This window comes from Kogia breviceps, chromosome 17, assembly GCF_026419965.1.
Source record: "Kogia breviceps isolate mKogBre1 chromosome 17, mKogBre1 haplotype 1, whole genome shotgun sequence".
In the NCBI taxonomy this organism is placed as follows: domain Eukaryota; kingdom Metazoa; phylum Chordata; class Mammalia; order Artiodactyla; family Physeteridae; genus Kogia; species Kogia breviceps.
Window position 1 is genome coordinate 34,363,784 of NC_081326.1, and position 19,976 is coordinate 34,383,759.

At 34.7% G+C, this 19,976-nt stretch overlaps 1 protein-coding gene across 4 annotated transcripts in view; it reads left to right on the plus strand.

Moving 5' to 3' along the window:
* NECAB1 (N-terminal EF-hand calcium binding protein 1) overlaps positions 1-19,976 on the plus strand; it is a 252,855-nt gene that overhangs the window by 62,270 nt on the left and 170,609 nt on the right. For 3 of the 4 annotated variants that reach the window (XM_067017207.1, XM_067017208.1, XM_067017210.1), the window contains exon 3: positions 4,402-4,510. The exons of the other annotated variant lie outside the window; for it this stretch is intronic. In XM_067017207.1, the coding sequence (XP_066873308.1) occupies positions 4,402-4,510 (109 nt within the window). The remainder of the gene's footprint in view (positions 1-4,401; positions 4,511-19,976) is intronic. 4 annotated transcript variants of the gene reach the window in all.

Consider the following 19,976-nt stretch of genomic DNA (forward strand, 5'->3'; position numbering starts at 1 on the left):
CCCTTCCAATTTGGATACATTTTATTTCTTTTTCTTGTCTGATTGCTGTGGCTAGGATTTTCAATAATGTGTTGAATGGAAGAGGTGAGAGTGGGCAACATTGTCTTGTTCCAGATTTTAGCAGGAAGGCTTTCAGCTTTTCACCTTTGACTATTATATTGGCTGTGAGTTTGTCATAGTTTTTACTATTTTTAGATATATTCCCTCTCCATCCAATTTGGTAAGAGTTTTTATCATGAATGGATGTTGAATTTTGTCAAATGCTTTTTCTGCATCTAGTGAGATGATCATGTGGTTTTTGTTTTTACTTTTGTTTATGTGGTGTATCACATTGATTGATTTGTGTGTGTTGAACCATCCTTGTAAACTTGGGATGAATCCCACTTGGTCATGGTGTATGATCATTTTCATGTGTTGTTGGATTTTGTTTGTTAATATTTTGTTGAGAAGTTCCGCATCTATATTCATCAAAGATATTGGCCTATAATTTTTTTTTCTGGTGGTATCTTAGTCTGGTTTTATTATCAGTGTTATGGTGGCTTCATTAAAATGTCCTTCGGAGTGTTCCCTGCTCTTCAATTTTCTGTAAGAGTTTGAGAATAATTCGTATAAATTCTTCTTTGTATGTTTGCTAGAATTCACCTGTGAAGCCATCTGGTCCTGGACTTTGATTTGTAGGGAGTTTTAAACTTACAGATTCTATTTCAATTCTAGTGATCAGTCTGTTCAAATTATCTATTTCTTCTTGATTCAGTTTTGGAGGGCTGTATGTTTCTAGAAACTTGTCCATTTCTTCTAGGTCACCGAATTTTTGACATATAATTACTCATAGTATTCCCTTATGGGTTTTTTGTTGTTGCTGTTATTCTGTAGCATCAATTGTTATGTCTCCTTTTTCATTTCTTATTTTGTTTATTTGGGTTTTCTCTCTTTTCTTCTTGGTGAGAGGTTTGTCAATCTTGTTTATCCTTTCAAGAATCAACTCCTGGTTTTACTGATTTTTTCCTATTTTTTAAATTTCTATTGTATTCATTTCCTCTCTAGTTTTTATTATTTCCTTCCTTCTTCTGACTTAAGGTTTTGTTTTTCTTCTTTTTCTAATTCTTTTAAGTTGTTGGTTACATTGTTTATTTGAGATCTTTCTTCTTTTTGGAGGAAGGCCTGTATTGCTATAAACTTCCCTCTAAGAACTGCTTTTGCTGTATCCCATAGACTTTGTATGGCTGTGTTTTCATTGTCATTTGTCTCTAGGTATTTTTAAATTTCCTCTTTGATTTCATCATTGACCCATTGGTTTTTTAGATGCATGTTGTTTAGTCTCCATGTAATCATTATTTTCTCATTTCCTTTTCTGTGGTTAACTTCTAGTTTCATTTTGTGTAGTCAGAAAAGATGCTTGAGATAATTTCTATAGTCTTAAATTTGTAGAGGCTTGTTTTGTGCCCTAGTATGTGGTTAATTCTAGAGAATGTTCCATGTGCACTTGAAAAGACTGTGTAATCTGTTTTTTTGGAAGTAATGTTGTGAAAATATCAATTAAGTCTAACTATTCTATTGTATCACTTAGGATCTCTGTTGCTTTATTGATTCTCTGTCTGGACGATTTGTCCATTGATGTGAGTGGGGTGTTAAAGTCTCCTACTATTATTGTATTCCTGTCAATCTCTCCCTTTATGTCCATTAGTATTTGTTTATATATTTGGGTGCTCCTATATTAGGTACATATATGTTGATAAGTGTAAAATCTTTTTGTATTGATCCTTTTATCATTATATATTGTACTTCTTTATATTTCTTTATGACCTTTGTTTTAAAGTCATTTTGTCTGATATGAGTATTGGGACCTCCACTTTCTTGTCATTTCCATTTGCATGAAATATATTTTTCCATCCCCTGGCTTTCAATCTATGTGTGTTCTTTGCCCTGAAGTGCATCTCTCGTAAGCAGCATACTGTACACTCTTGTTTTTTTTATCCAACCTGCCACTCTGTCTTTTGACTGGCTCATTTAGTCCATTAACATTTAAGGTAATCATTGATAGATATGTATTTGTTGCCATTTAAAACCTTATTTTCTGGGCTTCCCTGGTGGCACAGTGGTTGAGAATCTGCCTGCCGATGCAGGAGACACGGGTTCGTGCCCTGGTCCGGGAAGATCCCACATGCCGCGGAGCAACTAAGCCCATGAGCCATGGCCGCTAGGCCTGCGCGTCCGGAGCCTGTGCTCCGCAACGGGAGAGGCCACAGCACTGAGAGGCCCACATACCGCAAAAAAAAATAAAAATAAAAATAATAAATAAATAAAACCTTATTTTCCCATTGATTTTATATTTCTTCTTTGTCCATTTCTTTTTCCTTTTGTTTTTCCTTTCAACATTTGATGATTTTCCTTTTGTATTATACTTATGTTCTCTTTTTGGTTTTTGTGAATCTATTGTGTGTTTCTGACTTGTGATTACACTGTTTTTCAAGTATGTTAACCCCTTCCTATATATACTTGCCTTAGACTGGTAGTCATATAGGCTCAAACACATTCTAGGGAAAAAAAATCCACATTTTCTTACTCTCCTCTCCCACATTTTATGATTTTGATGTCCTCTCTTACATCTTCATGTTCTTCTTTTTGCTATTCACTGTGGTTGTTATCACTTTCTCAGAAAATGTTTTTGATTTTAAAATATTTTGATTAAAATTTAAAACATTATGATTAAATTTGATTAAAACATTTCATGAAAATGTTTTAATCTGTGTACTGGCTTCTTTAAGTGATTTATTTTCCAATTGTAATTTTCTTTTTCTTATAGATTTTCACTTCTTTTCTATTTAGAGAAGAGCTTTCAATATTTCCTTTAGGATAAGTATAGTATTGCTGTATTCTTTTAGTTTTTGATTGTCTGGGAAGTTTTTTAATCTCTCTTCTTCTAAAGGATAATCTTGCTGGGTAGAGTATTCTAGTTTGCAAATTTTTTCCCTTCCAGGACTTTAAATATATCTTGACACTTGCTTTTGGCCTACAACATTTCTGTAGAGGAATCAGCTGTTAGTGTTATGAGGGTTCCCTTGTAATTAACTCTTTGCTTTTCTCTTACTGCCTTTAGAATCTTCTCTTTGTCTTTAGCTTTTCCCATTTTTATTATAGTATGTCTTAGTGTAGGTCTGCTTGGGTTTATCTTGTTTGAGACCCTCTGTGCTTCCTGTACCTGGATATCTGTTTCCTTCTTTAGGTTTGGGAAATTTTCAGCCATAATTTCTTCAAACACATTTTTGATCCCTTTTTGCTTTTTTTCCCTCATGGAATCCCTATTTTTCATAGGTTAGCATAGTTTATATTATCACATAGGTCTCCTGTATTGCTTTCTTCTTTTTTTTAAATTTGGCTTTCTGTCTTCTGTTTTGATTGGACAATTTCCATTATTCATTATTCCAGGTCACTTATTTGTTCTTCTGCATTATTCATTTTGTTATGCATTGACTTTAGCTCAGCTTTCATCTTGACAAATGAGTTTTCTAATTTTTCTTGGTCCTCTATCTAGTTTCTTTTTTCTGTACTCTGCATTTCCATTGATATCCCTTCTTATTTCCTTCACTATTTTCATTATCTCCTGTTTGAAATCAGTGTCTATCATATTGAAGAGGTCTGCTTCATTGCTTGTTCTTTCAGAGGAATGCTCTTGGTCTTTTAACTGGGATTGGTTCCTCTGCTTCATTTTTACTTTTATTTCTCTCTGTGAGTTTAGGAGAAGCAATTATCTACTCTGATCTTCAAGGGCTATTTATATGTGGGAGCATCCCTGTGTAGCTTGTATAGATTTAGTATATTTGGTCTGAGGGCTTTTTTTTAGTATGCCTGCCTGGCACCTCTTTCCTCAGCATGTGCTGGTCATTATCCACTTGATAGGGGGTTTGCAGATGTGGCTGCTGGTGCCCAGTCCTGGGGTTCTCAGTGGTGGTTCAGGAATGGCCCTGGGACACAGGATGGGAGCAGAGGTGGCTCACAACCACTCCTGGAGTTCAGGTAGGTGGCAGTGGGGGCTCTCAGCCACTCTTGGGGTCTGCAAGGGTGGCTTGCAACCACTCTTGGCTTGCAATGACTCCTGGTATCTGGAAGGGAGGTGGCAGGAGCCCACAACTACTCCTGTATTCCAAGAACGAGACAGAAGAGACCCATGACCACTCCTTGGGTCCAGGAGGGAGGAGATTGGGGCCTGTGACCATTCTTGGGTCTGGGTGGGTAACTATTTTTATTTTAAACACCTGAAATTGTTCTTCCTTTTTGAATACATGTATGCATGCACAGACAAACCTGTTCAAGCATTTGAGCAAAATGTTAAAAATTAAAAGATATAATAACATACAAAATTGAAATGATTTGCTTCTCTTTTGTTTGCTCTTACCATTTTAGATGATGGAAAATTGTCCTTTGAAGAATTCAAAGCATATTTTGCAGATGGTGTTCTGAGTGGAGAAGAGTTACGTGAGCTCTTCCATAGCATTGATATACATAATACCAAGTAAGGAACTTTTTTTTAATCACTAGATTCTGTAAACAAAGTAGAGAGGGCATGAACAAGTACATACCAATGAAACAGAGAGGGAGTAAAGCTGCAGAGGACACATTTTGTAAAACACATATGTTCAATTCTGAGATAGCCTCTAACAATTGAAATGCTGTGAAAAACTGAATTTTGAACTGGAAAATAAAGATCTTCTGTAGGGAGTTCTCATAAAAAGTTTGCAGAATTAAAACAAAGCATAGGTTATAAATATAATTCTATCATTAATAAGAAAGTATAATTTTACCTTGTTTCTTAGATTTCATCTCAGTTTGCGTCATTTAAAAATTGTCTTAAGGCCATTTTCATATTACTATAGTAAAATAGGAAATTGCAGCAATTATCTGGACAATTCAGATGTGCTGAACTCCAAATCAGTGTTACCTGAGAGATGTAGGTAATGCAGGACACAGAATTTTCTCTGAACAATCAATGTATATAGTGATATACTTGATTTATTTTCAAATCTAGCAAAATAAAATATGAGCTCTGAAAATTTGTAGGTTTAGCTGATGGATTTTTTTGAGTCATTTTACAAGAAATGATTTACTTAATGTTTGAAATTTAAAGTGCTTTATTATGTTGCACTATAGGCACAGCTATGATTACATTTCTAAAACATATTTGCTTCTCATGATCAAGCAAAATATGTTAAGAATATTATTTATGTGACAAAAGAGGAAAATTTAACTTGCAAGTTAAAGAGGAAAATGTAACCAACAAGATATATTTTCAATATTTTTCTTCTTTCTTTCCAAATATTTTCAAAGTGATTATGTCACTATATTTAAAGTGATAAAAGGAAAAAAATATATAATGAAAAATATTCTACCCAACAAGGATAACATTCAGATTTGAAGGAGAGATAGTTTTAAGACAAGCAAAATCTAAAAGAGTTTGGTACCACTAAAATGGCTGTACAATGAATGTTAAAGGGAGTTCTCTAAGTGGAAAAGAAAGAGCATAACCAGAAATACGAAAATTATGAAGGTAAAGATCTCTTTAGTAAAGGAAAATATACAGTAAATGTGGTAGATCAATCACTCAAAAAACTAGTAGGCAGGTTAAAAGACAAAAGTAGTAAAATCATCTAATCCACCATAAGTAGTTAAGGGATATTTTTTAAAATGCAAAATGTGAAATAAAAAATATTAAATGTGGGGTGAGGGTGCAGGGCTGTTAGAATGCATTTGAACTTAAGAGATCAGTAAAGTATAATTATCATGTGTATGTGAGTGTGTGTATATATATGTATATGTATATATATATATATATATACATATATGTTATATATAAACCTCATGGTAACCACAAACACAAATCTATAATAGATACACACACAAAATGGAGAAAGGAATCCAAAAATAACACTAAACATAGCATCAAGTTACATTGGAAGAGTGCAAAAGAAAAAGGAAAGAACAATGAAGAACTACAAAAATGAACTGAAAACAATTAAAATATCAATTGATACATACTTATCAATAACTACTTTAAATGTAAATGGATGAAATGCTCCAATCAAACAACACAGAGTGCCTGAATGGATACAAAAATAAGACCCATATTTATGCTGCCTACAAGAGACTCGCTTCAGGTCTAAAGACAGACAAGACTGAAAGTGAGGGGATGCAAAAAGGTATTCCATGCAAGCAGAAATGAAAAGAAAGCCAGGGTAGCAATATTTATATCAGATAAAATCGACTTTTAAACAAAGACTGTAACAAGAGACAAAGTAGGACATTACATAATGATAAAGAGATAAATCCAGTAAGGAGATATAACATTTATAAATATATTTAAATCCAACATGGGAGCACCTAAATATATACAGTTATATAAACTAAATAACTAATGAGTCACTGAAGAAATCAAAGAGGAAATCTCACAAATGAAAATAGAAACACTACAATCCACAATCTATGGGACACAGCAAAAACAGTTCTAAGAGGGAAGTTTATAGAGATACAAGCCTATCTCAGGAAAAAAGAAAAATCCCAGATAAACAGCCTAATCTTACACCTAAAGGAACTAGGAAAAGAAATGCCAACAAAATCTAATGTTAGTATGAAGAAAGCAATAATAATGATCATAGGAGAAGTAAATGAAATAGAGACTAAAATAGAGACCAAAAAAAATGAAACTAAGAGCTGATCCTTTGAAAAGATAAAACTGATAAAACTTTAGACAGACTCATCAAGAAAAAAAGAGAGGTCCCAAATCCATAAAACAAGAAATGAAAAAAAGAGAGAGGTCTCAAATCAATAAAATAAGAAATGAAGAAGAAGTTACAACCCATGTTATAGAAATAGAAAGGATCATAAGAGATTACTATAAACAATTATACATCAATAAAATGGACAACCTAGAAGAAATGGATGAGTTCCTAGAAACAAAAATCTCCCAAGACTGAATCAGGAAGAAATAAAAAATATTAACAGACCTATTACCAGTAATGAAAAATAATCAGTAATAAAACAAACAAAAGTTCAGGACCAGATGGCTTCACAGGTGAATTCTCTCAAACATTTAGAAGAGTTAATGCCTATCCTTCTCAAACTATCCCCCCCCAAAAAAAAATAAATTGAAGAAAAGGAATACTTCTGAACTCATTGCAAGAGGCCAGCATTACCCTTATACCAAAACTAGACAAAGACCCTGCAGAAAAAGAAAATGATAGGCCCATATCTCTGATGAACATAGGTGCAAAAATCCTCAACAAAATTTTAGCACATTGAATTCAATAATACATTAAAAGGATCAAACACCATGATCAACTGGGATTCATCCCAGATTTATCCCCAGGATGCAAGGATGGTTCAATATCTGCAAATCAATTAGTAGGATACACCACATTAACAAATGGAAGAATAAAAATCATATGATCATCCAAACAGATGGAGAAAAACAAAATTCAACACAAATTTATGATTTTTAAGACTCTCAACAAAATGCGTATAGAAGTAATATACCTCAATATAATAAAGGCATAAATAACCAATGCACAGCTAACATCATATTCAACAGTGAAAGGCTGAAACTTTTCCCACAAAGATCAGTAACAAGAAAAGCATTCTCACTCTACCACTCCTATTTAACATAGTACTGGAAGTCTTAGCCACAGCAATTAGACTAGCAAAGGAAATAAAATAATCCAGATTGGAAAGAGTAAGTAAAACTCTCATTGTTTGCAGATGACATGATACTATATGTAGAAAATTCTATATAGTATAAATACTATATATAGAAAATTCTAAAGACACCACCAAAAAACTACTAGAACTTTCAATGAATTCAGTAAAGTTGTAGGATAAAAAATTAACGTACAGAAATCTGTTGCATTTCTGTACACTAAGAACAAACTATCAGAAAGAGAAATTAAGAAAACTATCTCATTTACAGTTGCATCAAAACTAATAAAATACCTAGGTATAAATCTAACCAAAGAGGTAAAAGACCCACTTTGAAAACTATAAAACGTTGATGAAAGAAATTGAAGATGACAACATACAAAGGGAAATATATACTGTGCTAAGGGATTAGAAGACTTAATATTGTTAAAATGTCCATGCCACACAAAGCTATCTATAGTTTTAGTGTAATCCCTATCAAAATACCAATGGCAATTTCCACAGAACTAGAACAAATAATTCTAAAATTTGCCTGGAAACACAAAAGACCCTGAATAATCTAAACAATTTTGAGAAAGAAAAACAACACTGGATGTATCCCACTCCCTCATTTCAAACTATACTACAAAGCTACAGTAATCAAAACAGTATGGTACTGGCATGAAAACATAGATGAGTGGAACAGAATTAAGAGCCCAGAAATAAACCCATGTTTATATGTTCAATTAGTCTACAACAAAGGAAGCAAGAACATACAATGGAGAAAAGACAGCTTCTACAACAAATGGTGTTGGGAGAACCAGACAGCTACTTGCAAAATAATCAAACTGGACTACTTTCTCATGCCATATAATAAATATACTCAAAATGGATTAAAAACATAAATGTAAGGCCTTAAACCATAAAACCCTTAGAAGATAACACAGGCAGTTTGCTATTTGACATTAGTCTTAGCAATATTTTTTTGGATTTGTCTCCTCAGTCAAGGGAAACAAAAGCAAAAATAAATAAATAAGACTACGTCAAACTAAAAAGCTTTTACACAGTGAAAGAAACTATCATCAAAATGAAAAGGCAATCTACTGAATGTGAGAAGATATTTTCAAACTATATATTGGAAAAGGAGTTAGTATCCAAAATATACAAGGAACTCATACAACTCAACTTCAAAAAAACAACCAAGTAAAAAAGGGCAGAGGACTTGAATAGATATTTTTCCAAAGAAGAAATAAAGATGGCCATCAGACACATGAAAATATGCTCAAAGTCACTAATTATCAGCAAACTTCAAATGAAAACCACAATGAGATATCACCTCACACCTATCAGAATGGGTACTATCAAAAATACAACCAATAGCAAATGTTGGTCAGGATGTGGAGAAAAGGGAAACCTTATGCACTCTTGGTGGGAATGCAATTTGGTACAGCTACTATGGAAAACATAGTATAGACGTTCCTCAAACAATTAATGATAGAACTACCATACAATCTAGCTATTTCCCTTCTGAGTATTTTTCTGAAGAAAACAAAATCAAAAAGATACATGCACCCCCATGTTCACGCAGCATTATTTACAATAGCCAAGATTTGGAAGCAACCTAAGAGTCCATCAATAGATGGATGAATAAGGAAAATGTAGTATATACATATAAAATAATACTATTCAGCCACAAAAAGAATAAAATTTTGCCATTTGCAACAACATGGATGGACTTTTGGAGGATATAATGCTAGATGAAATAAGTAAAATAAGAAAGACAAATACTGTGTGATATCACTTACATGTGGAATCTAAAAAATACAACAAACTAGTGAATATAACAAAAGAGAAGCAGACTTACAGATGTAGAGAACAAAATAGTGGTTACCAATGGGAAGAGAGAGGGGAGAGTGTCAATATAGGGTTGGGGGACTAAGAGGTACAAAATACTATGTATAAAATGAATAAGCTACAAGGATATGTTGCCAGAACAGGGAATATAGCTAATATTTTATAATAACTACAAACATTGTTAAAAATTGTGAATTGCTATGAGTCATGGGGATGAATTGTACTGCATGGGGAATACAGTTAATAATATTGTAATAACATTGTATGATGATAAATGGTAACTAGATTTACTGTGATCATTTTGTATTATATAGCAATATTGAATCATTATGTTGTACACCTGCAACTAATCTAGACAATTATTCTTCAACATCAAAAGAAGTGTTTTCACTCACCAGAAAGCTAGCATGTCTACATTTTTCAGTTAGTTAGAGGAATACATGAAGAAATTAGCATAATTCCTTGTAGAAGAGATTCATAGCACAGGCAAGGGGAAAGATCCACTGGAGGCAAAAATGATTCTTCCAGTATAACAATTTGGAGATCCAGATTACCAGGATAGACCTAACAGTAGACCAGATGGAAGTTTTGCTGTTATATCAGACAGTGAACACACAGGAAAGTTTCCTGGGGCCTATAGATGGAAGCCTGTGATAGACATGGACAACTGATGTCTTCAGATCAAGTATTCCTTATGCCAGACTAAAATAATTTTTTTGGATGCTGAGCACGGGGATTTCAAACCAGTACTTGTTAAATCACTGAAGCACACCGAAGCAAAAAAAAAAAAAAAAAAAAAGAAAGAAAGAAAAGAAAATTACCACCTACAAAAAATCATAGTCCATCTTGAGCTAGATTTGAAAATTTAAAATTTTCTTTCTTAACCTAAACTGAAATTTTTCTCTCTAAAGTTTCACTTAATTTGTTCTATTTCTTAGGACCACGCAGAATATTAATATTTTATAACAAGCCTTTCTAATGTTTGAAGACAGTCTTTATGCACCAATAAGAGATAAAGTCCCATTATAATTGGAGAGTAATAATATCAAAGGGTTTGTTTTAGATGATAGAATTTTATTCCTTCTGAAACAGGAAAATTTGTTATCTTATATTTGTGCATAACAGTTAAAATTTAAATCTTGATTAGTTGGTTGATGAAACCACCTTCTCCCTTGAGTTATCCATTACCCTCCTTAAGTAGAAACATTTTATGGGCATTAGGAAAAGAAGGCAGGATCAGTACCCAAGGAATAAGTATTTAGTAGGTTGGTCTGAAGACCACAGCCTGCACTGCATTATGACTAGAAAGGTCATTCCAATTCCAGTAGCTCCAATAGTGGGTAAGAGAGATCTCCCTATTAACGTAGCCTATACATCTTCAACTAGCACTGAACACTAAGAGAGCAGCACCAAGTGCCTGGAGGATAGGGCAGACCACAATTCCAAGTGCTAAGCTAAGGAAGTATGGCATGATTTAGAGTCATGAAATCAGAAAATGGAAAAAGGTGGTGTAGCTGTATGTCAAGAGAGAAAAGTGAAAATCAAGTGTGGTGGACACACCGGGTGTGTCAGGGTTGAGTTTTAGCAATATAGATTGGGCAAAGGAACACTGGCAGAAGAGTACTCCAAGAATTCAGACAAAGCTCAAACTGCCCATGAGCAAACTCACAGAGAACAAAGAATCCAGATGGAGCATTTTATGATCAAGACTTACCTGTTAGAACTAGATGGCATGCTGACCTCTGTCCAGGCATTAAGTTGCCTCTTTGGCATAAGCAGACAAAGCCCAGCAGATGTATACTGTTTTCCACAGAGAGGCACAAGTTAGCTGACACATATGGTCAATGATGTTAGTTTAGCATGCTTATATGCCAAATGAGGCATGGTGCCGGAGGAGCCAAGGATACTAAGGAGGGGGAGAATAACATTATTTTTATAGATTTTCCTCAACTTCTCCTAAGCCTTACTTAGCAGAATTCACAGCAGGGCAGAAGATGTATTAGGCAGAACTTTACTGGTTGTGAGTGACAGAAACATAAATTAAGCTGACTTAAAGAAATAATTATCTGGTTCATGTATCTGAAAAGTCCAGAAGTAGGCTTCATGTGTGTTGGAGCAAAGTGCTCAAACAGTGGTGCTAGGAATCTGTCTATCATCTCTCACCTCTTTTTTCTCTATGTTGGCTATTCTCTTATGCAGACTCTTGCTGAGAGGTCAAGATGGTTATGAGAGGTTCAAGGTTCATATTGCCACCACCTTGGCAAACCCCAAGAGACTGGTTTTCTTTCAGAGTAGTACAAACAAAATTCTGGTCTTGAATTATGTTAGCCTGGCTTACAGCTTATGCACATCTCTGGAAAATCACTGTTTTCAAGGAAAAAATAAAATGAAAGGGAACCAGCATGCTGTTATCAAAATAAGGGGGAATAAATTCTGGGCAGGCAAAACTTGAGTCCCCTGTAGATCAAATAACCACCTACTCCGCCTCAAAGACTTCCACTTACCATCTCATATTTTAGAGGACAAGGGGCTTGGTAGAGTTTGAACTCCAGAGAGTTCCTACAAAGTGTGGAGTCAATCTGGAAAATCTGAAGCTATCAATATGGGAAAAGATTGAAGCCAGGGAGAAATTTTTGTTTTAATAAGCATCCTAGTTCCATTGAGCCATGCAGGGCCCTAGTCCTCTACACCTGCCTCTCTTCTTCTTCTTTTTTTTTTTTTTTTAAACATCTTTATTTGAGTATAACTGTTTTACAATAGTGTGTTAGTTTCTCCTTTACAACAAAGTGAATCAGTTATACATATACATATGTTCCCATAACTCTTCCCTCTTGTGTCACCCTCCCTCCCACCCTCCCTATCCCACCCCTCTAGGTGGTCACAAAGCACAGAGGTGAACTCCCTGTGCTATGCTGCAGCTTCCCACTAGCTATCTAATTTACATTTGGTAGTGTGTATATGTCCCTGCCACTCTCTCACATCTTCACAGCTTACCCTTCCCCCTCCCCATATCCTCAAGTCCATGCTCTAGTAGGTCTGTGTTTTATTCCCATGCCTACCTCTCTTCTTGACCATCTGATTGTGTCTATTCTCAATGTTCCTGTTTTCCCATACTCCACTAGAATCATGCCTATAATCCCCCTTCTTTTTCCTTATGATCCTACCAAGTCTCTGTATTTGCAGATACTGCAAAAAACTTAGGCCGACTTAGTGAGTAACACCTGGTCTTTATTCTGTTAGTATTTCTCCATAATCATCTAACAGATTTTCTGGGCAGTTCTCACATATCACATTACTCTTATTTTTTTTTTAATTTAAAAATTAGAAAGAACTGAGTATATAACTAAGAGAAGCACTATTTGATTACATCCTATAGAGGTATACTTTTTGCCACATTCTTAGAGACTGAAAATGGAAATCTTACAACCTTACCAGGACTCACTCTAATCTATAACCAGTTCTCCGGTTATTGATTCCATTTCGTCATTGGAATAACCTGTAGCCATCAAATTTCTTTATTATTCACTCAATTTTTAAATGTGCCTTTCACTCCAATAATTTCTGAAATCTGTTTATTTTCTTTGAGCATATCTAGCTCATGAAGATATGGAGAGAATAAAACAGGCTACTTCCTAAGAGTTGCATTTAAAATTATTTTCTTTCCTGTGAAGGCATTTCATTGGCACCACCACAATTTCCTCCTAAATCAGACCATTCCACAATTTGCAGTTCTGATTGGGACTGAGGACTCTTTCTTGTAGGGAGAGTGAGGAACCAACAAAATCTACTTTATAATTAAGAAGATTAGCATAGTTTGGGGATTTATAAAGAAGACAATTTTAAGGAGATTTTCTTTAAAGTGACAGGAAATGGTTTCTCCTTAGTTATAATTGCTGAAAAAATAATTGGTTCTAATTTTCTCTGACATAGATGGTAGACAAGCCAAATTTTGTATCAAGACAGTATGTATATAATTTCTAAAAAACATGTAATTTCTAAAGGAAATATTTAATTTTTAATTAAATAGGGAAATACATTTGTTGAATGGCTATATGGCAGGCACTTAATTGCATCATATTTAATCTTCACAAAAAACAAATAACAAGGTATTATTATTATTATTATTTCTCACAGCCTACAGTTAAGGAATCTGATACAGCAATTAAGTGATTTGACCAAGGTTACACAGTAGTGTAAGGCCTGGAGATTATTTCACGGCAACCTGAAAACAAAACTCAAAACTCTTTCCATTGTCATGCCACCTCAGTAAATTTTCAGATTTTTAGCTATTTATTTTGTATATCAGAAATCAAAAGGTTCCGATTCCAGTTTTTAAACTCACTTTCAGATGTTTCATCCTTGATGAAAAGGTGCTTGATTCTTTCCAGCAGTACAATATATTTGGATGTACAGTATAGAGGTAATTGCTTTAATTGCTGCCCTTATCTCTCCTCTTTTTATATCCATTATGTAGGATTTTTACAGTGTGGGAGTTGCTACAATGTAGCAATGTTATTCTTTTTCTCTGTGGACATTATTTTCTTTCTTGGAACATATCCCTTCCTCCATCCTACCTTTACGTTTGGAATTCATCTTGTGCTTTTGGACTTACTCCTCTTACTACTCTCCATCCCATCACTCTGCACTTGCCTCATTTTCTCCATTGTTCTTCAGAGCACTCACAGAGTTTTACTGTTTCAATTAGTCATTTTTATTAAAGACCTTTGCTTCCAAATTTTTTTCAGATATTTCATATTTTTAATATTATCTAGGAATTATTCTCTGCTTGTCATCTCTTCCTCCCAATAAAGAACTTGAATTCTCTTTTTATCTTTTGTTTTTAAATAAATTTATTTGTTTATTTATTTTTGGCTGTGTTGGGTCTTCATTGCTGCGCATGGGCTTTCTCTATTTGCGACAAGCGGGGGCTACTCTTCGTTGTGGTGCGTGGGCTTCTCATTTCAGTGGCTTCATTGTTGTGGAGCACAGGCTCTAGGCACGTGAGCTTCAGTAGTTGTGGCATGCAGGCTCAGTAGTTGTAGCTCGTGGGCTCTGGAGCTCAGGCTCAGTAGTTGCCACGCACAGGTTTAGTTGCTCCTCGGCATGTGGGATCTTCCCAGACCAGGACTCGAACCCATGTCCCTTGCATTTGCAGGTGGATTCTTAACCATTGCACCACCAGGGAAGTCCCCTCTTTCAATCTTAATTGTATTCTGTCTTCCCATCAGCCATGATAAAATTGCTAATGGTGAAGAAAAATCTATTACTGCTTAAAACAAAAACTGTCTACTGAGGAATCAAGGCAAATTATTTATTCACCTAACTGCAGTGTTCTTTCTTACCTTGCCAATACCCACCAAGTGGGTGAAATCAATTCAGTAAAATGTTAACCCCAATCTTTAAAAAAAATATGTGATGCTCACTTCTTGGGCAAGTCTCCATCTCTCATCTCCCATGTCCAATTCACCAATAAATTCTGTCCTTATTTCCCTCCAGTTTACTTATCCTATGAATCTATCTATTCCCTTTATTGTCACCAAATTCCCTAAGTACCTGCTTTCTCTCTTTTACAACTATTCTATTCTCAAAAATGATCTGTTTGATGGAAGAGTTACAATTGTTTTTCTCTATGACATCTTGAGATTTTAAAATTCTTGAAATAAATACAAATAACCTGAAAGTCATTGCTTACTTCTTACATGAATATTTGTAAAGAGCATTTTCTTTAGGAAAATACTTGCCCTCCACAATAAAAATTATATAAATAACATATGCTTCCTATTAAAAAAAATCAAACAATATAGAAATCATAACAAAGGGCAGAAAAAAACACCTGAAATTTCATTAGGTTACCATTACTTCTAATGTGTGTATTCAGTATTTTTTTTCTACAAATGACTTTATTTTATTTTAATGTCTTTATTGGTGCATAATTGCTTTACAATGGTGTGTTAGTTTCTGCTGTACAACAAAGTGAATCAGCTATACATATACATTTATCCCTATTTCTCCTCCCTCTTGAGTCTCCTTCCCACACGCCCTATCCCACTCCTCTAGTCGGACACAAAGCACTGAGCAGATCTCCCTGTGCCATGTGGCTGCTTCCCACTAGCTATCTATTTTACATTTGGTAGTGTATATATGTCCATGTCACTCTCTCACTTCGTCCCAACTTACCCTTCCCCCTCCCATGTCTTCAAGTCCATTCTCTACATCTGTGTCTTTATTCCTGTCCTGCCCCTAGGTTCTTCAGAACCTTTTTTTTTTTCTTTAGATTCCATATATATGTGTTAACCTTACTGTACATAACTCAATTTTGTTTCTTTTTATGGCTGAGTAATATTCCATTGTATATGTGTCACATCTTCTTTATCCATTAATCTGTTGATGGACACTTAGGTTGCTTCCATGTCCTGACTATTGTAAATAATGCTGCAATGAACATTGTGGTACATGATTCTTTCTGAATTATGGTTTTCTCAGGGTATATGCCCAGTAATGGGATTGCTGGTCGTATGGTAGATCTGTTTTTCGTTTTTGAAGGAACCTGCATACTGTTCTCCATAGTGGCTGTATCAGTTTACATTCCCACGAACAGTGCAAGAAGGTTCCTTTTTCTACACACCCTCTCCGGCATTGAGTGCTTGTAGATTTTTTGATGATGGCCATTCTGACTGGTGTGAGGTGATACCTCATTTTAGTTTTGATTTGCATTTTTCTAATGATTAGTGATGTTGAGCATCCTTTCATGTGTTTGTTGGAAATCTGTAGGTATTCTTTGGAGAAATGTCTATTTAGGTATTCTGCCCATTTTTGGATTGGGTTGGTTGTTTTTTTGATATTGAGCTGCATGAGCTGCTTCTATATTTTGGAGATTAATCCTTTGTCAGTTGCTTCATTTGCAAATATTTTCTCCCATGCTGAGGGTTGTCTTTTCATCTTGTTTATAGTTTCCTTTGCTGTGCAAAAGCTTGTAAGTTTCATTAGGTCCCATTTGTTTATTTTTGTTTTTATTTCCATTTCTCTAGGAGGTGGGTCAAAAAGGATCTTGCTGTGATTTATGTCATAGAGTGTTCTGCCTATGTTTTCCTCTAAGAGTTTGATAGTATCTGACCTTACATTTAGGTCTTTAATCCATTTTGAGTTTATTTTTGTGTATGGTGTTAGGAAGTGTTCTAATTTCATACTTTTACCTGTACCTGTCCCAGCACCATTTATTGAAGAGGCTGTCTTTTCTCCTTTGTATATTCTTGCCTCCTTTATCAAAGATAAGGTGACCATATGTGCGTGGGTTTATCTCTGGGCTATCCATCCTGTTCCTTTGATCTATATTTCTGTTTTTGTGCCAGTACCACACTGTCTTGATTACTGTAGCTTTGTAGTATAGTTTGAAGTCAGGGAACCTGATTCCTCCAGTTCTGTTTTACTTCACATTTGCTTTGGCTATTTGGGGTCTTTCATATTTCCATACAAATTGTGAAGTTTTTTGTTCTAGTTCTGTGAAAAATGCCAGTGGTAGTTTGATAGGGATGGCATTCAATTTGTAGATTGCTTTGGGCAGTATAGTCATTTTCACAATGTTGATTTCTCCAATCCAAGAACATGGTATATCTTTCCATCTGTTTTTATCATCTTTAATTTCTTTAAGCAGTGTCTTATACTTTTCTGCATACAGGTCTTTTGTCTCCTCAGGTAGGTTTATTCCTAGATATTTTATTCTTTTTGTTGCAATGGTAAATGGGAGTGTTTCCTTAATTTCTCTTTCAGATTTTTCATCATTATTTCATAGGAATGCAAGTGCCTTCTGTTTTAATTACAGAGAATTACTTTCTTTTGACTTTCTTCTCTTCCACTGTCTACCCCTAACCCACTCTCCATAACCAATCTTCACCAGCACCTAAAGTGTGATCTTCTGCATCTTTTTTCCATGCTTATGTAATTGTATATACATCTATATGTCTCATGAAAGCATTCCCTTACCTTCTTTTTTAGGTTAAATTTCTCATTCTGCCTTCTCATTGTAATATGTATCTCTCTGTGCAGCTCTTGAATCAGCTACAGTTTTATATTTGTTTTGTTTTTGATCTGCTCATGTTGCCTGGCCTAAACTTCATGAAGGCAGAGGTCATGACTCTTTATCTTTCCACTGATTTCCAGGACCTAGCATAGCATCTAGCACATATTACAAGTTCAGTGACAAGGGAGATATTTCTCCTATCCCATACCTTATACTATGCATTTTGCTTGATTAGCCCTGCCCCTCCCCTCTGCCCAGTAAAATTTTCCAGGCATCAAGGTCCACTGAACTCCACAAAAAGTAGTGCTGCAATGTGGAAAGAACTCAGGAACTGGTCAAGGTTAAATCCCTCGAGTATCTAGCTATGAGGACTATGGGTGGTCATTGTTCTTCAATGAACCCTAATTTCATTGGCTGTAAAATACAGCCAATATAAAAACCCAGCTTTCAAAGTTTAGCTGTAATGTATATAAACACCTGCCACAAAATAATAATTATTATTATGATATAATCACTAACCTTTTCTTCTTTCCTGTTTATCTTTATTCTCCAAATTTCCATAAGTATGGTTTATACTTTCATAAGGTACCACTTAATTATATGCCATCTCTTATATTTTGCTAATTGTTTCACTAGCATATTAATCTTGTCTCCAAATCTAAACTATAAACTCCTCTGAGGCAAGGGCATTGTTCTCACTACTGCAGCAATTACTGGAATACATTCAATAACGACTTGGTTGCTTGATGGACTGTTATAAAAGTCGGATATATTCATTAGGTATAAGAAAGGCATGCAAAGGTACATTGCTTGTGACTTTTAGACTTTAGAACCTGGCTGACTGACCACAGAAACGGTGATGCCACTGACAAATCCTGTTGAATAAAAAAGGAGAACTGACTCTTCTCCTTGGGGACAGAATAAATGATAAATCTGGCTTTGGACTCTCAGTTAAACAGTTTAAAATGTTTCTTTTAAAAAATAGTTATCTACCCCTATGAGTTAAAAAACATGAAATACAATGTTAAGATGTAAATGTGGATTATTTCCTTACTCTAACAGATTCAGAATATGTTCAAATTAAGAATTTCTTTTTGTCCCAGTATATTTAATACATGTATATGTTAAAAAAAGTTTTCAATGCTTAAAAAGAATCTCCTACTACATAAAATAGTATATTCTCTTTTATGATCTTAAAAGCTTTCTCATGGAGAAAAAATAGACTAAATAGAAATAGCTTTTAGCAGTTAAACTGTAGTAGAAAAGAAATCTGAGCATGGGTATCAGCTGAACATTATTGTTCTTTTTCATTCACTAATGGATTTAATGGTTTAATTTTATTTTTAAGTTTCCCTGGGAACCTATTTTTAATCAACTTTAGATTTAAAACAGTGATTCAGAATAATTAGAAATCTACTCATGGAGGGCCATAGAATTGTGATCATTTGCACAAATAATTTTTCCTCTATCATCCCATCCTCACTGCCATCAGGTAGAAATTAATAGATATAGACTGGCAAAAAGAGTTTCTCTTTTCGCTCTTTCTTTCTTTGAATTGTGAATAGTTTCTAAGTGAAAAACTCGGATTATCAAACTTGACTATTTTATTCCAGTTGAGATCATGGCTTCCAAGAAATTAGTCATTTTTTACCTACTTATTTATCTATTTATTCAATAAATATTGGGCTTCCCTGGTGGCTCAGTGGTTGAGAGTCTGCCTGCCGATGCAGGGGACACAGGTTCGTGCCCCAGTCTGGGAAGATCTCACATGCTGTGGAGCGGCTAGGCCCGTGAGTCATGGCCACTGAGCCTGCACATCCGGAGCCTGTGCTCCGCAACGGGAGAGGCCACAACAGTGAGAGGCTCACATAATGCAAAATAAAATATATTTCAAATATAGTTTATATTTTATATTTAACTTTGTTGCCCATGAAGCTAAATGTGTTTATGTCCTGGGTGGTCATGAACACTCAACGGGTTTATGTCTTTAAAATAGTGTGTAATCAGAGAGACCAGTCCAATGAAAAAATCAGGGTGTGTTTTTCCTTTACTTTTGGAAAATGTATGAAAAGTAATTATTCTCATTGTATTTGATTAGAACTCTTCTTTAGTGTGAAGAAAATAATTGGATTTCAAAGCCCATAACAGATATCCCCTGTCATAGACCACACAACAAATTTCTGTCCTTGATTTATTAAAGTTTTGGGCACAAGATTTCATAATCCAGGTAACATTAATCTCTGAAAATTTAATATAAAATGTTATAGATATGAAGTATTTTTATTCTGGTAAGAAGGAAAGTGGGATGATTGAAGCATTGTATCAGACATTTAATGTTCAATGCCAAAACAGCAAAGGAACCCTACATGAGATTCATCATCCCTCTTAACTTCTAAATCAGATGTCATCAGTTTTTGAAAATAATTTTATATCAACCTTGATG